Here is a 16,864-nt window from a genome sequence, read left to right on the forward strand (position 1 = left end):
TTTTTGTTATGTCCATAGAAAATCAATAGGGAACAAGATGCTCATTTCCCAGTATGAAAATGGCCATAACTTTTTAAATACTTGAGATATGAAAGTGAATTAGGTGTCAAATTAAACTTATTTTTATGCTTTATCTGATGGGATAAATTACAGACTTGATTTTTAAAATCTCAAAATTTTGTAACATTGCTAGTGCAGGAGTAGACCATTCGGCCCTTCGAGCCAGCACCGCCATTCAAAGTGATCATGGCTGATCATCCACAATCAGTACCCCGTTCCTGCCTTCTCCCCATATCCCCTGACTCTGCTATCTTTAAGAGCCCTATCTAGCTCTCTCTTGAACGTATATCCAGAGAACAGGCCTCCAGCGCGCTGGTCGGCGTGGACTCGACGGGCCGAAGGGCCTGTTTCCGCGCTGTATCTCCAAACTAAACTGAACTACAAAAGGTCAACACTCACCTTATGATCCATTTGCAGAAGGTGTTCTGGTCGTAGGGCCTGGGGAAATTAAGCGAATGGAATGAACCAAAGTTGCCTGTCAGCAGAAATTGCCCATCGCAGGGAGTAGCTGTGGGAATATATGGAGCGTTAATTACGTTACGACTATTGCAAGAGAGTTTGATTGTCATGTGTCCCAGATAGGACAATGAAATGCTGAAAGGTCTGTTTCTGTGTTGTACTGTAGTTATAACCAGTGGAGGACTAGCCAGGGTGTCAGCTTGCCCGATGGCAAGTGGGCCCCTGATGAAGTGGGCCCCCTTTGTCTCCTGGCAACCAATATTTTAAGACCCAGTCCGCCACTGGTTATAACCATATAACCATTTAACCATATAACAATTACAGCACGGAAACAGGCCATCTCGGCCCTTCTAGTCCGTGCCGAACACTTATTCTCCCCTAGTCCCATCTATCTGCACTCAGACCATAACCCTCTATTCCTTTCCCGTCCATATACCTATCCAATTTATTTTTAAATGATAAAATCGAACCTGCCTCCACCACTTCCACTGGAAGCTCATTCCACACAGCTACCACTCTCTGAGTAAAGAAATTCCCCCTCATGTTACTCCTAAACTTCTGTCCCTTAATTCTCAAATCATGTCCTCTTGTTTGAATCTTCCCTACTCTCAATGGAAAAAGCTTATCCACGTCAACTCTGACTATCCCACTCATCATTTTAAAGACCTCTATCAAGTCCCCCTTTAACCTTCTGCGCTCCAAAGAATAAAGACCTAACTTGTTCAACCATTTTCTGTAACTTAGGTGCTGAAACCCAAGCAACATTCTAGTAAATCTCCTCTGTACTCTCTCTATTTTGTTGACATCTTTCCTATAATTTGGCGACCAAAATTGTACACCATACTCCAGAATACGCCTCACCAATGCCTTGTACAATTTTAACATTACATTCCAACTTCTGTACTCATACATTCTATGTTCAGAGGTAGTTTGGGGTTTTCCAGATGCTCTCTTTCTCTTGTGGTCCACGAGGAAACTGACTTGTCTTCATAACAAGAGGAATTGAGTATAGGAGCAAAGAGGTCCTTCTGCAGTTGTACAGGGCCCTAATGAGACCACTCCTGGAGTATTGTGTTCAGTAGACAAAAGTGCTGGAGAAACTCAGCGGGTGCAGCAGCATCTATGGAGCGATGGAAATAGTCAACATTTCGGGCCGAAACCCTTCTTTTTGGTCCCCTAATTTGAGGAAGGACATTCTTGCTCTTGAGGGAATGCAGCGTAGGTTTACAAGGTTAATTCCCGGGATGGCGGAACTGTCATATGCTGAGGGAATGGAGCGGCTGGGCTTGTACACTCTGGAGTTTAGAAGGATGAGAGGGATTCTTATTGACACATATAAGATTATTAAGGGTTTGGACACGCTAGCGGCAGGAAACATGTTCCCGGTGTCGGGGGAGTCCAGAACCAGGGGCCACACACAGTTTAAGAATAAGGGGTGAGCCATTTAGAATGGAGACGAGGAAACACATTTTCTCACAGAGAGTTGTGAGTCTGTGGAATTCTCTGCCTCAGAGAGCAGTGGAGGCAGGTTCTCTGGATACTTTCAAGAGAGAGCTAGATAGGGCTCTTAAACATAGCGGAGTCAGGGGATATGGGGAGAAGGCAGGAACGGGGTACTGATTGGGGATGATCAGCCATGATCACATTGAATGGCAGTGCTGGCTCGAAGGTGCTGCATCTATTGTCTATTGTCTATTGTATCTCTGGAGAGAAGGAATGGGTGGCGTCTCGGGTTGAGACCCTTCTTACCACAATACTGCTCGCTCTCATCCAGGGCATCAGGGCAATCAGTTTCTCCATTGCAGAATAAGTTCATATCCACACAGGTCCTCTTATCGCCGCACAACCTGGTTCCGTTGAGACATTGTTCTTTGGCAGAAAGGAGAGAAAACAGAGAGAGAGGCTCAGTCGCAGTTGAAGTCAAGTCCTGCCTGGACTCCCTGTCCCAACCACTTCAGGCTTTCTCCCCTTCTTCTCCTGGACTTGGTCAAGTGTTGGATACAGTTCCATGGCCACCACTTGCCCATGGGCTACAGTTTAGTTTAGAGATACAGCGTGGAAACAGGCCCTTCGACCCACCAAGTCTGCACCGACCAGAAAACCCATGCAGGTCACGGGGAGAAGGTACCAGACAGGCACCCGTGGTCGGGATCGAACGCCCGTCTCCGGCGCCTGCGAGCGCTGGAAGCCAGCAACTCCACCGCTGCGCCACCGTGACTGCCCAACGCCGCGCTAACGTCGGCTACAAATCACTTCCTCCATCCTTACATCCAAGTGATAGCAGCAGAATTTAGCCATTCGTCCCATCAAGTCTATTCTATCATGGCTGATCTATCTTTCCCTCTCCACCCCATTCTCCTGCCTTCTCCGCATAACCCCTGACACCATTACTAATCAAGAATATGTCAATCTATGATTGGGGATGATCAGCCATGATCACATTGAATGGCGGTGCTGGCTCGAAGGGCCAAATGGCCTACTCCTGCACCTATTGTCTATTGTCTATTGTCTAATCTGTGCCTTAAAAACATTGAAATATGAGGTGCTGATCCTCCAACCTATCCTCGTATTTGGCTTGGGCAGCTTTCAACCCAGTGGTATGAATATTGATTTCTCTAACATCAAGTAACCCTTGGATCCCCTCTCTCACTGACCCCGTCTCCCACCCAAGCCATTGTACCGGGTTCAAGGTCGCCTTGTTGCGTCTCATTGTCTGTAACCCGTTTTCACCTAGAACACGGCTAACAATGTCCTGTTTCCCTTGTCATCGTTATGTTTTCGCATATCATTCATTCATTTGTTCTATATCGCTCGACATCAGGGCAGTCACGGTGGCGCAGCGGTAGAGTTGCTGCCTCACAGCGCCGGAGACCCGGGTTGGATCCCGACTACGGGTGCTGCCTGTGCGGAGTTTGTACGTTCTCCCCGTGACCTGCGCGGGTTTTCTCCGAGATCTTCGGTTTCCTCCCACACTCCAAAGACGTTCGGGTTTGTTGGTCAATTGGCTTGGTGTAAATGTAAAAATTGTCCCTAGTGTGTGTAGGATAGTGTTAATGTGTGGGGGTCGCTGGTCGGCGCGGACCCGGTGGGCCGAAGGGCCTGTTTCCGTACTGTTAATCTAAACAAGACTAAACTAAAATCACCATCTTTATCTCTCGTTCTCCTCTCCCCTGATTCTCAGTCTGAAGAAGGGTCTCGACCCGAAACATCACCCATTCCTTCTCTCCGGAGAAGCTGCCTGTCCCTGCTGAGTTACTCCAGCTTTTTTGTGTCTACCTCCAGCATCTTCCGTTCCTCTCTACCCACTTCCCCTTTTTACTCCTCAGTCCGTCCCCTCACCTGAGATCTGGAGACTGATCAGGTCGATTCGAAAGTTCCCCAGAAACGACCCCTCGTTCTGTTCGATGGCTGTCACCATCTCGTCGCGTACAGCGGCGCTCGCCACGGCGGTGATGAAACGCAGCTCGAACAACGCGATGACGCTGCCGTTCCTGCCATTAACGAGGGGTCATAAAAACATAGAAAATAGGTGCTGGGGTAGGCCATTCGGCCCTTCAAGCCAGCATTTTGATTTCTCTAACTCCAAGTAACCCTTGCATCCCCTCTCACACTGTCCCTCCCCCGCCCAAGTGTACTAGCTTCAAAGCCGTCTTGTTGAGTCTCATTGTCTGTAACTTGTTTTCACTTCGACCAGTTAACAATGGCCTGTTTCCGAACCCCATTCACCTGCCTTCTCCCCATAACTTCTAACACCTGATTAGACAATAGACAATAGGTGCAGGAGTAGGCCATTCGGCCCTTCGAGCCAGCACCACCATTCAATGTGATTAGGGCTGATCATCCCCAATCAGTACCTCGTTTCTGCCTTCTCCCCATATCCCCTGACTCCGCTATCTTTAAGAGCCCTATCTCAGCTCTCTCTTGAAAGTAATCCATTTAACATAGAAACATAGAAATTAGGTGCAGGAGTAGGCCATTCGGCCCTTCGAGCCTGCACCGCCATTCAATATGATCATGGCTGATCATCCAACTCAGTATCCCGTACCTGCCTTCTCTCCATACCCTCTGATCCCCTTATCCACAAGGGCCACATCTAACTCCCTCTTAAATATAGCCAATGAACTGGCCTCGACTACCCTCTGTGGCAGAGAGTTCCAGAGATTCACCACTCTCTGTGTGAAAAAAGTTCTTCTCATCTCGGTTTTAAAGGATTTCCCCCTTATCCTTAAGCTGTGACCCCTTGTCCTGGACTTCCCCAATATCGGGAGCAATCTTCCTGCATCTAGCCTGTCCAACCCCTTAAGAATTTTATAAGTTTCTATAAGATCCCCTCTCAATCTCCTAAATTCTAGAGAGTATAACCAAGTCTATCCAGTCTTTCTTCATAAGATAGTCCTGACATCCCAGGAATCAGTCTGGTGAACCTTCTCTGCACTCCCTCTATGGCAATAATGTCCTTCCTCAGATTTGGAGACCAAAACTGTACGCAATACTCCAGGTGTGGTCTCACCAAGACCCTGTACAACTGCAGTAGAACCTCCCTGCTCCTATACTCAAATCCTTTTGCTATGAAAGCTAACATACCATTCGCTTTCTTCACTGCCTGCTGCACCTGCATGCCCACTTTCAATGACTGGTGTACCATGACACCCAGGTCTCGCTGCATCTCCCCTTTTCCTAGTCGGCCACCATTTAGATAATAGTCTGCTTTCCTGTTTTTGCCACCAAAATGGATAACCTCACATTTATCCACATTATACTGCATCTGCCAAACATTTGCCCACTCACCCAGCCTATCCAAGTCACCTTGCAGTCTCCTAGCATCCTCCTCACAGCTAACACTGCCCCCCAGCTTAGTGTCATCCGCAAACTTGGAGATATTGCCTTCAATTCCCTCATCCAGATCATTAATTTAGTTGTTTATCTTTTTCTAATATCTAAACTAATATCTAAACTAATATTCTAAACTAATATCATTATTTTAGTTGTTTATCTTTTTTTAAATATTTTACCTTGTATGTATCGTTAGCTTTTAGAAATGTTTGAATGGTTCACTGACTGGCTGACATTTTACAATTTCGTTGTACATGGTTCATGTTACAATGACAATAAAGAAACTATTCTATTCTATTCTATTCTATTAATATATATTGTAAATAGCTGGGGTCCCAGCACTGAGCCTTGCGGTACCCCATTTAGAACTGGCCTCCACTGCCCTCTGAAGCAGAGAATTCCACAGACTCACCACTCTCTGTGAGAAAAGGTGTTTCCTCATCTCTGTTCTAAATGGCTTACCCCTTATTCTTAAACTGTGGCCCCTGGTTCTGGACTCCCCCAACATCGGGACCATGTTTCCTGCCTCTAGCGTGTCCAAACACTTAATAATCATATGATTCAATAGGATCCTCTCATCCTTCTAAACCAGAGTGTACAAGCCCAGCCGCTCCATTCTCTCAGCATATGACAATCCCGCCATCCCAGGAATTAACCTTGTAAACCTACGCTGCACTCCCTCAATAGCAAGAATGTCCTTCCTCAAATTAGGGGACCATTGATTGAATTGATTTGGAATAGATGGAGGATGAGGGGTGATCTTGTAGAGGTGTATAATATCATGGATATTTCTCCATGGATTGTGGTGGAGAAGCTTGTGTGGACCTGAGATCCTGAGAGCGATGCCGTCTGGACCTAAGCTCCTGGTAGGGCCACCTATGGCAGTAAGGTCGAGGGGGAGGAGGTCTCTGACAAAGAGCAATCCAACCAAGACCTCAACGGTGGAACAGGCGGAGGACGATGGCTGACTTTAGTGGAGCTAACGTCACAACGGCTGGGAAGGCGGATGAAGGCTGCAGCAGAAAAGGGTCTCCGGTCGTCTTGGACTCCATGCCACTGGATCCTGACCCAGATCTGTCAAGGCCCGTGGGGTGGCTGTCTGTGCACCAGTCTCCCCACATTAAGTCACGCACAGGCATCCTTCACATAGGGAATAGCACCCTGGAGACACCCATAGTCAGCCACGACTGAAGGGGGCCTAAGAATATCATGAGGGGAATAGAAAGTGTAAATGCACAGAGTCTTTTATCCAGAGTAGGGGAATCAAGAACCAGAGAACATAGGCTTAAGGTGAGGAGGGGAATTTTTTTCACATAGAGTGGTGGGTGTATGGAACGAGCTGCAGGAGAAGGTAGTTGAGGCAGGTACTATCGTGACACTGAAACTCTAACAATGAGAGCAACGGTTCTGATATCGATTTTGCGCTCAATGTTGAGGCAGTAAAGGGTGAGAGGGGATAAGGGATAAGGTGAGGTGCTGGACCTTGGCTTCAATAGGAAGATATGCTTATTTCGTTGGATTCGCAACGAGATACTCACCGGAACTCCAGAACCTCACACCCTTTGTACTGATCTTCGTACTGTCCCCACACATATATTTTCTGTATCTATGGAATTGAAGCATCGTTTTATTAACCCAATTCACTGGCATTTAGTCCCTGTATTACTTTAGACTTTAGAGATACAGCATGGAAACATAGAAACATAGAAAATAGATGCAGGAGTAGGCCATTCGGCCCTTCGAGCCTGCACCGCCATTCAATATGATCATGGCTGATCATCCAACTCAGTATCCCATCCCTGCCTTCTCTCCATACCCCCTGATCCCTTTAGCCACAAGGGCCACATCTAACTCCCTCTTAAATATAGCCAATGAACTGGCCTCAACTACCTTCTGTGGCAGAGAATTCCACAGATTCACCACTCTCTGTGTAAAAAATGATTTTCTCATCTCGGTCCTAAAAGACTTCCCTCTTATCCTTAAACTGTGACCCCTTGTTCTGGACTTCCCCAACATCGGGAATAATCTTCCTGCATCTAGCCTGTCCAACCCCTTAAGAATTTTGTAAGTTTGTATAAGATCCCCCCTCAATCTTCTAAATTCTAGCGAGTACAAGCCGAGTCTATCCAGTCTTTCTTCATATGAAAGTCCTGCCATCCCAGGAATCAGTCTGGTGAACCTTCTCTGTACTCCCTCTATGGCAAGAATGTCTTTCCTCAGATTAGGAGACCAAAACTGTACGCAATACTCCAGGTGTGGTCTCACCAAGACCCTGTACAACTGCAGTAGAACCTCCCTGCTCTTATACTCAAATCATTTTGCTATGAATGCTAACATACCATTCGCTTTCTTCACTGCCTGTTGAAACAGGCCCTTTGCCCACCATGTTCACGCCGACTAGCGATCCCTACACACACTAATGGGCCTGTCCTGCTTAGGTGATTTATCAGGCGACTACAGGCGAATGCCGAAAAATGATCAACATGTTGAAAATTTTTCGGCGGCAGTGGCGACAATTTGGGCTGTCGTAGGTTGTCGCCAGGTTAACGTAGGTTGTCGCCAGGTGCTGACTTTGGTGAATTCCATTGTCCTAGTCGCTGGCAGTCGCCTAAAATAACCCGCCTAAGTGGGACAGGCCCTTAACACTATCCTACACACACTGGGGACAATTTACAATTTTACCAACGCAAATTAACCTACAAAACCTGCACGTCTTCGGAGTGTGGGAGGAAACTGGGTCATCCGGAGAAAACCCACGCAGTAATTGATTCATTCATTGAAATGTACAGCATGGAAACAGGCCCTTTGGCCCATCGAGCGCATTTATCATAGGGTGGCACCGTGGCAGTATAGTTGCTGCCTTACAACGCCAGAGGCCCGGGTTCGATCCCGGCTACGGGTGCTGTCTGCACAGAGTTTGTACGTTCTCCCCGTGATCTGCCTGTGTTTTTACCGCGATCCCCGGTTTCCTCCCACACTCCAAAGACGTACAGGTTTGTAGGTTAATTTACATGGTATATAACTGTAAATTCTCCTTGGTGCGGGTAGATTAGTGTTAATGTGCGGGGATCGCTGGTCAGCGAGGACTCGGTGGACCTGTTACTGCACTGTATCTCCAAACTAAACGAAACTAAAGCCACTCACGCTAGTTCCATGTTATTCCAATTTCACATCCACTCCCACTACACCAGAGGGCCAATTAACCTACAAACCCGCACGTCTTTGGGATGTGGGAGGAAACTGGAGAAAACTCCCTCAGTCACAGGGAGAAGGTGCAAGATCCACCCAGAGGCAACACCCAAGATTAGGATTGAACCCTGGTCTCTGGTGCAGTGGGGCAGCAGTTTTGCCAGCTGTGCCAGCGAGCTGCCAACTCCGCCAGCTAGATAGGCAATATGAATTATTGATGAATAAAGTCAAAGTTCACCACATCTGCTTCTATGACTCCAAGAGTCAACTGCAATGGAATTATTGATTGATTATGACAATTAGTCCTTATCAATTGATAAATAATAATGGCAGGTACAAGGTGGCCCAAACCTCGCGTACAAAATGTCCAAAGATTAATGCTCCAACTCATTTGAGTCTTTAGACTTTGGCGATACAGTGTGGAAACAGGCCCTTCGGCCCACCGAGTCCATGCCGACCAGCGATCACCCCGTACACTAGCATTATCCTACACGCCACGGACCATGTACAGTTTTTTTTAGACTAAAGGGCAGTCACGGTGGCGTTGCTGACTAATGCCCCTGTCCCACTTAGAAAACCTGAACGGAAACCTTTGGAGACTTTGCACCCCACCCAAGGTTTCTGTGTGGTTCCCGGAGGTTCCCGGAGGTTTTTGTCAGTCTCCCTACCTGCTTCCACTACCTGCAACCTCTGGCAACCACCTGCAACCTCCGGGAATCGCACGGAAACCTTGGGTGGGGCGCAAAGTCTCCAGAGGTTTCCGTTCAGGTTTCCGAAGTGGGACAGGGGCATTACAGCGAATGCAGCGCCGGAGTTCCGGGTTCGATCCCGACCACGGGCGCTGTCTGTGCGGAGTTTGTACATTCTCCCTGTGACCTGCGTGGGTTTTCTCCAAGTTCTTTGGTTTCCTCCCACACTCCAAAGACGTACAGGTTTGTAGGTTAATTGGCTTGGTATAAATGTAAATTGTCGCTGGTGTGTGTAGGATTGTGTTAATGTGCGGGGATCGCTGGTCGGTGCGGAGTCAGTGGGCCGAAGGGCCTGCTTCCACGCTGTATCTCCAAACTAATCTGAACTAAAGCCAATTAACCTGCAAACCTGTACATCGTCTTTGGAGTATGGGAGAAATCCAGAGCACTTGATCTGTAGGTTAATTGGCTTCGGTAAAGATTGTAAATTGTCCCTAGTGTGTCCGATAGTGGTCGTATACACGAATCGCTGGCCAGTGCGAACTCGGTGGGCCATAGGGCCTGTTTCCTTGCTGTACCTCTAAGATAAACTAAACACACCCATTTATACATAGTCCCATAATAATCAACATAATCCAAGAGTTGTTATCATAGTCAACATAATCAAAGGCTTAGGCAGGGAGGGACAGCAGATGCTAGTTTAGATAGACACAAAATGTAACTCAGCGGGACAGTCAGCATCTCTGGATAGAAGGAATGGGTGACATTTTGGGTCGACACCCTTCTTCAGACTGAGTCTCCAGTCAGAAAAAGGTCTCGAACCGGAATATCACCCATTCCTTCTCTCCAGAGGTACAGCTCGTCCCGCTGAGTTACTCCAGCATTTTGTGTCTATAATCAAAGACTTGTTCCAACCCCGATCATTCAGTTTTCTCTCTGCTCCCCTCAGGCAGGTGGTACAGAAACGTGTACAGATATGAGCATCATCAGACTCACGGGCCTGTCCCACTTACGCGACCTTTTCGGCGACTTGCTGGCACCCGTCATAGGTTGTTACAGATCGCCGAAAAATTTCAACCGGTTGAAAATCCAGCAGCGACCGGAACAAGGTGCGACTCTTTGGGCGACTACTCACGAACTTACAGGCTTCATGTCGTCAGGGTGTGGCCTGTATGGTCGTGAGTCGTCTCCTCAGTGGCCCAAAGAGTCGTAGCGTCTTTCTGGTCGCCGCTGGATTTTCAACATGTTGAACATTTTCGGCGACCTGCAACAGCCTAGGACAGGTGCCGGCAGTCACCGAAAAACTCGCGTAAGTGGGACAGGCCCATTAGGAAAGACTTATTCCCCTCTGTTATCAGGCTTCTGAACGGTCCCTCTATAAGCTAGGGTACTGTCCGATTCACCTAGTCCCCATTGTGGACATTGGACTTTGTTTCAAAATTCTTAAGGGGTTGGACAGGCTAGATGCAGGAAGATTGCTCCCGATGTTGGGGAAGTCCAGGACAAGGGGTCACAGTTTAAGGATAAGGGGGAAATCCTTTAAAATCGAGATGAGAAGAACTTTTTTCACACAGAGAGTGGTGAATCTCTGGAACTCTCTGCCACAGAGGGTAGTCGAGGCCAGTTCATTGGCTATATTTAAGAGGGAGTTAGATGTGGCCCTTGTGGCTAAGGGGATCAGAGGGTATGGAAAGAAGGCAGGTACGGGATACTGAGTTGGATGATCAGCCATGATCATATTGAATGGCGGTGCAGGCTCGAAGGGCCGAATGGCCTACTCCTGCACCTAATTTCTATGTTTCTATGTTTCTATGTTTGTGGAACTGTTGCACTAGGATGCTGACAAATATGTTCTGCATTCTGCAGCTTCCCCCTTTATCTTCCCCTTTGCTCTATCTATTGTACTTGAGTTGGCCTGTGTTGTAATTATGATTTTAAATAAATCATAGGAGCAACAGTGGGCCATTAAGGGCCATCGAGTCTACTGCGCCATCCAATCGTGGGTGATCCAACTTGGTTTGTTGGTTGATTGGCTTCAGTAATGATTGTAAATTGTCCCTGGTGTGTAGGACAGTGCGAGTGTATGGGGATCGTGGGTCAGCATGGACCTGGCGGGCCGAAGGGCCTGTTTCTGCGCAGTATCTCTAAGCTAAACGAGACTATTCTGGAGATAGACACAAAATGCCGGGGTGACTCAGTGGGGACAGGCAGCATCACTGGAAAGAACAAATAGACAATAACCAATAGACAATAGGTGCAGGAGTAGGCCATTCAACCCTTCGAGCCAGCACCACCATTCACTGATCATGGCTGATCATCCCCAATCAGAGTCTGAAGAAGGGTTTCGGCCCGAAACGTCGCCTATTTCCTTCGCTCCATAGATGCTGCTGCACCCGCTGAGTTTCCCCAGCAATTTTGTGTACCATCCCCAATCAGTACCCCGTTCCTGCCTTCTCCCCATATCCCCTGACTCCGCTATCTTCAAGAGCTCTCTCTTGAAAGTATCCAGAGGATCCAGTATCTAGAGAAACTGCCTCTGAGGCAGAGAATTCCACAGACTCACAACTCTCTGTGTGAAAATGGGTGACGTTTCAATAGACAATATCGGGTCGAGTCCCTTCAACTATTCTGGTCTGTTTTCATAGCGTGCAGAGCAAAGCTTGTTTTCGTACCTTGGTGCACATGGCAACAGTAAATGTAAATCTAAACCTGAACCTAAACCTAAATAATGTCTGCGCTGAACATGATGTCATATTAAATACGTCTATTCTGCCTGAACGTGATCCACATCCATCCAATCGCCGCATGTCCATGTGCCTAACTAAAAGTCTCTTAAGTACCACTCTCACTACCATTCTCCCCACCCAGGGTACACTTTCCGTTTACCCACCCCCTCTGCATAGAAAACGTGCCTAGTACATCTGGGTGGCGCAGCGGTAGAGTTGCTGCCTCACAGCGCCAGAGACCGCGGTTCCATCCCGACCACGGCTGCTTGCCTGCACGGAGTCTGTCCGTTCTCCCCGTGACCCGCGTGGGTTTTCTCCGGGATCTCCGGTTTCCTCCCGCACTCCCAAAGGCGTGCAGGTCTGTCGGTTAGTTGGCGGGCTAGTTTTAGTCTCAGTTTTAGAGATGCATCGCGGATACAGGCTCTTCGGCCCGGCCCGACCAGTGATCTGCGCACACTGACACTAACACGATTTGGGACGCCAGATGGCACAATAGGCTAAGTGTTCGGCTGGTAACCGGAAGGTAGCCGGCTCGAATCCCGCTTGGAGCGCATACTGTCGTTGTGTCCTTGGGCAAGACACTTCACCCACCTTTGCCTGTGTGTGAATGTGTGTGAATGTGTGTGAGTGATTGGTGGTGGTCGGAGGGGCCGTAGGCGCAGATTGGCAGCCACGCTTCCGTCAGTCTGCCCCAGGGCAGCTGTGGCTACAGAAGTAGCTTACCACCACCGAGTGTGACTGAGGAGTGAATGAATAATGCGATGTAAAGCGCCTTGAGTATTAGAAAGGCGCTATATAAATCCCATCCATTATTATTATCCTACACACACTGGGGGGGGGGGGGGGACACACACACGCACGCACGCACACACGCACACACACACACACACACACACACACACACACACACACACACACACACACACACACACACACACACACACACACACACACACACACACACTGCCAACCTGTACGTCTTTGGAGTGTGGGAGGAAGGCGAAGATCTCGGAGAGAACCCACGCAGGTCACAGGGAGAACGTACAAACTCCGTACAGACAGGAGCCGTAGTCGGGATCGAAACCTGGTCCTCGGCGCTGCAAGCGCTGTAAGGCGGGAACTCTACCGCCAGGCCACTGTGCCCCCCCCCCCCCCCTACCGCTGCGGGTAGAATTGTAAATTGTCCCTAGTACGTGTAGTATTAGTGTGCGGGGATCGCTGGGCGGCACGGCCTCGGAGGGGACGAAGGGCCAGTTTCCGTGCTCTATCTCCAAAACTAAAAACTGAAAAAAAACTAAATCTCCTTTAATCTTTCACCAAACTCAGTTCAAAGCTCTGGCCTCTAGTATGTGACGTTTGTACCCGGCATTTGGAAACTCTAACCTTGTGTCGGTGGTCACCAATAAGTCGATCAACGAGTGATGAAGTTCCCTTCTCCACCCACTGCCCCCACAATACCCGACTATACAAATGAAAGTGTTACGCTGAGAGCTATATCACACATACCAAGTTGGTCACATCGAAGGCAAGAACCTTAAACTGCAGCGATGATTTGTTTTGCAGCTGAGCTGTATAGTAGGCTCCTTGAGTTATGGTAAAGGCTCCTCTTAAGGTCTGGGCGGGCTGCGTGGTTGTGTTGTGGCTTTCTGCAAAACAGAAGGATAACACAAAATAAAGAATCGTGGGCGGCCTTGAGCCCCGTATCTGAGGAGGGATGTGCCGGCGCTGGAGTGGGTCCAGAGGAGGTTGCCGATGTTGGGGGGAGTCCAGAACCAGGGGCCACAGTTTAAGAATAAGGGGTGAGCCATTTAGAACGGAGACGAGGAAACACTTTTTCACACAGAGAGTTGTGAGTCTGTGGAATTCTCTGCCTCAGAGGGCGGTGGAGGCCGGTTCTCTGGATACTTTCAAGAGAGAGCTAGATAGGGCTCTTAAAGATAGCGGAGTCAGGGGATATGGGGAGAAGGCAGGAACGGGATACTGATTGGGGATGATCAGCCATGATCACATTGAATGGCGGTGCTGGCTCGAAGGGCTGAATGGCCTACTCCTGCACTTATTGTTTGTTGTCTATTGTGTACGAGAATGACAGTGGGAATGTCTGGGTTAACATACGATGAGCGTTTGACGGCACTGGGTCTGTAGTCGCTGGAGTTTAGAAGCATGAGGGGGCATCTCATTGAAACTTTCCGAATTGTGAAAGGCCTGGATAGATTGGATGCGGGGAGGATGTTTCCACTAGTGGGAGAGTCTAGGACCAGAGGCCATCGCCTTAGAATTAAAAGTTGTACCTTTAGAAAAGAAATTAGGAGGAATCTTTTTAGTCAGAGGGTGGTAAATCTGCGGGATTCATTGCCACAGACGGCTGTGGAGGCCAAGTCATTAGGTATTTTTAAGGCGGAGATTGACAGATTCTTGATTAGTACGGGTGTCAGGGGTTATGGGTAGAAGGCAGGAGAATGGGGCTGTCCCACTGTACCAGCTAATTCAAGAGCTCTCCCGAGTTTAAAAAAAAAATCAAACTCGTGGTAAGCACGTAGAATGTACGTAGCGGGTACGTCGGAGCTCGGGGACGTCTCTTAGCGGCTCGTAACGCTAACGCCAGGTACTCGGGAAACGGGGTAAGCTGGTGAAGACTCGTGAAGATTTTTCAACATGTTGAAAAATGTCCACGAGAGCCCCGAGTACCTGCGAGCGGCCATTACCGTAAATCTCCGAGTTCGAATCAGAGGAGACTCGGGAGAACTCTTGAATTAGCTCGTACAGTGGGACAGGCCCTTTAGGAAGAAGTAGAGATAGATCAGCCGTGATTGATGGGCGGAGTAGATGATGGGCCGAATGGCCACCCTCTGCTCCTATGACGTATGAACCTACGGAAATAAGACACTGAAACCATTAAAGATAATAATAATAATAATGGATGGGATTTATATAGCGCCTTTCTAATACTCAAGGCGCTTTACATCGCATTATTCATTCACTCCTCAGTCACACTCGTTGGTGGTAAGCTACTTCTGTAGCCACAGCTGCCCTGGGGCAGACTGACGGAAGCATGGCTGCCATTCTGCGCCTACGGCCCCTCCGACCACCACCAATCACTCACACACATTCACACACATTCACACACAGGCAAAGGTGGGTGAAGTGTCTTGCCCAAGGACACAACGACAGTATGCACTCCAAGCGGGATTCGAACCGGCTACCTTCCAGTCGCCAGCCGAACACTTAGCCCATTGTGCCATCTGTCGTCCCAAAGATGATTGACTTCAGCACTTGCGTTCCTTTAGGCAGGGACCCAAGTAGACTTTATACAGTACATTGTGATGGCTAACTAGCAACCAAGTCTGATGAATATATAACCCACTCATTCAATTCATTTGGGTCTAGGCTTATTATTGCCTGGGCAGTCGGATTCCCCATCTCAACAGCGGGGAAGATGAGAAGGAGAACTCAGGGGAGCAGTCAACGGGAAAATGAAGAAGAACCAGATGGGAGAGGAGGAATATTGGGAGTAGGCAGGCACGGGTTATTGATTGGGGATGATCAGCCATGATCACAATGAATGGCAGTGCTGGCTCGAAGGGCCGAATGGCCTCCTCCTGCAACTATTGTCTATTGTCTATTGTCTATTGAGTCCTGACAACATCCTCGCGAACACAGGTAACGTCCATGGAACCTTCCTATCCACGCACCTCAGTTTCAGTTTAGTCTATTGTCACGTGTACCGATGTACAGTGAAAAGCTTTTGTTGCTGAAAGACAAACCATGTTTGCAATCGAGGCGTTTACAGTGTATAGATACATGATAAGGGAATAACATTTAGTGCAAGGTAAAGCCAGCAATGCCCGTTCAAGGATAGTCCGAGGGTCACCAATGAGGTAGATAGTATTTCACAACAGCTCTCTGGTTGTGGTGGTTTAGAGATACAGCGCGGAAACAGGCACGTCGGCCCACCGGGTCCGCGCCGACCAGCGATCCCCGCACATTAACACCATCCTACACCCACTAGGGACAATTTTTACATTGACACCAAGCCAATTAACCTACAAACCTGCACGTCTTTGGAGTGTGGGAGGAAACCGAAGATCTCGGAGAAAACCCATGCAGGTCACGGGGAGAACGTGCAAACTCCGTACAGACAGCGCCCGTAGTCGGGATCGAACCCGGGTCTCCGGCGCTGCATTCGCTGTAAGGCAGCGACTCTACCGCTGCGCCAACGTGACGGCCCTCAGGATGATTCAACGCCTCAAAATGTCCTCGTGATTTTCCCAAGATTCTAGCAGCGGCTTTTCCTTGCGCTTCCAACCCTCAGATCGCCTGGGTTTAGTGAGGACTCACCATTACATTGGGGCTGGTGGATCGCAAGCCATGCGATGGCAATAAGGCCGGCGCACACCGCCAGCTGAATGAGGAACAGGCTGGCGAGCAGGAGCTCGAACCTGCTGAACGCCCGTCTGTCTGCGGAGGTCCCCATGCCGGCGTTGCACGTGTAGAGAGGCCGCTGGCCGCACTCTGCTGTCGGCCGGTCAGCGCTGGAAGAGCATCAAGCAAGCAGTGGCTTCGCAGGTGAAAGCGGGCGGAGATGGTGAGCAGTTCCCATCAATTGGACTCTGGGCATTCACGCCCAAACTCATCAAGGGCACTTTGAACTCGGGTCCTCCGACCAATTGCAGCGTTCACAGGATGCAAGAGGTCAGAGAACGGAAAGATTCAAAGTCTTCCAAAAGGTGAGCTTATCTGTTGCAACATGCGCGGAAAGCAAGCAGTAAAAATGTTAATCATCAGCTACGCACCGTGGTCATCCGGAGAGGTGAGGTGCGTGCGTGCATCGATGCTAATCCTTCTCCAGTGTCCTAGCGACTTTAAATGTGAGGTTATCCACTTTGGTAGCAAAAACAGGAAGGCAGA

At 48.7% G+C, this 16,864-nt stretch overlaps 1 protein-coding gene across 1 annotated transcript in view; it reads right to left on the minus strand.

Moving 5' to 3' along the window:
* Window positions 1-16,864, minus strand: part of tmprss15 (transmembrane serine protease 15) — a gene marked incomplete at its 5' end in the record, with an annotated part of 59,085 nt that extends 42,221 nt beyond the window's left edge. The window contains 6 exons of the mRNA XM_033032377.1: window positions 460-568; window positions 2,269-2,388; window positions 3,859-4,010; window positions 6,891-6,958; window positions 13,463-13,602; window positions 16,750-16,864. Of these exons, the coding sequence (XP_032888268.1) occupies window positions 460-568; window positions 2,269-2,388; window positions 3,859-4,010; window positions 6,891-6,958; window positions 13,463-13,602; window positions 16,750-16,864 (704 nt within the window). The remainder of the gene's footprint in view (window positions 1-459; window positions 569-2,268; window positions 2,389-3,858; window positions 4,011-6,890; window positions 6,959-13,462; window positions 13,603-16,749) is intronic.

This window comes from Amblyraja radiata, chromosome 14 (genome assembly GCF_010909765.2).
Source record: "Amblyraja radiata isolate CabotCenter1 chromosome 14, sAmbRad1.1.pri, whole genome shotgun sequence".
NCBI lineage: Eukaryota > Metazoa > Chordata > Chondrichthyes > Rajiformes > Rajidae > Amblyraja > Amblyraja radiata.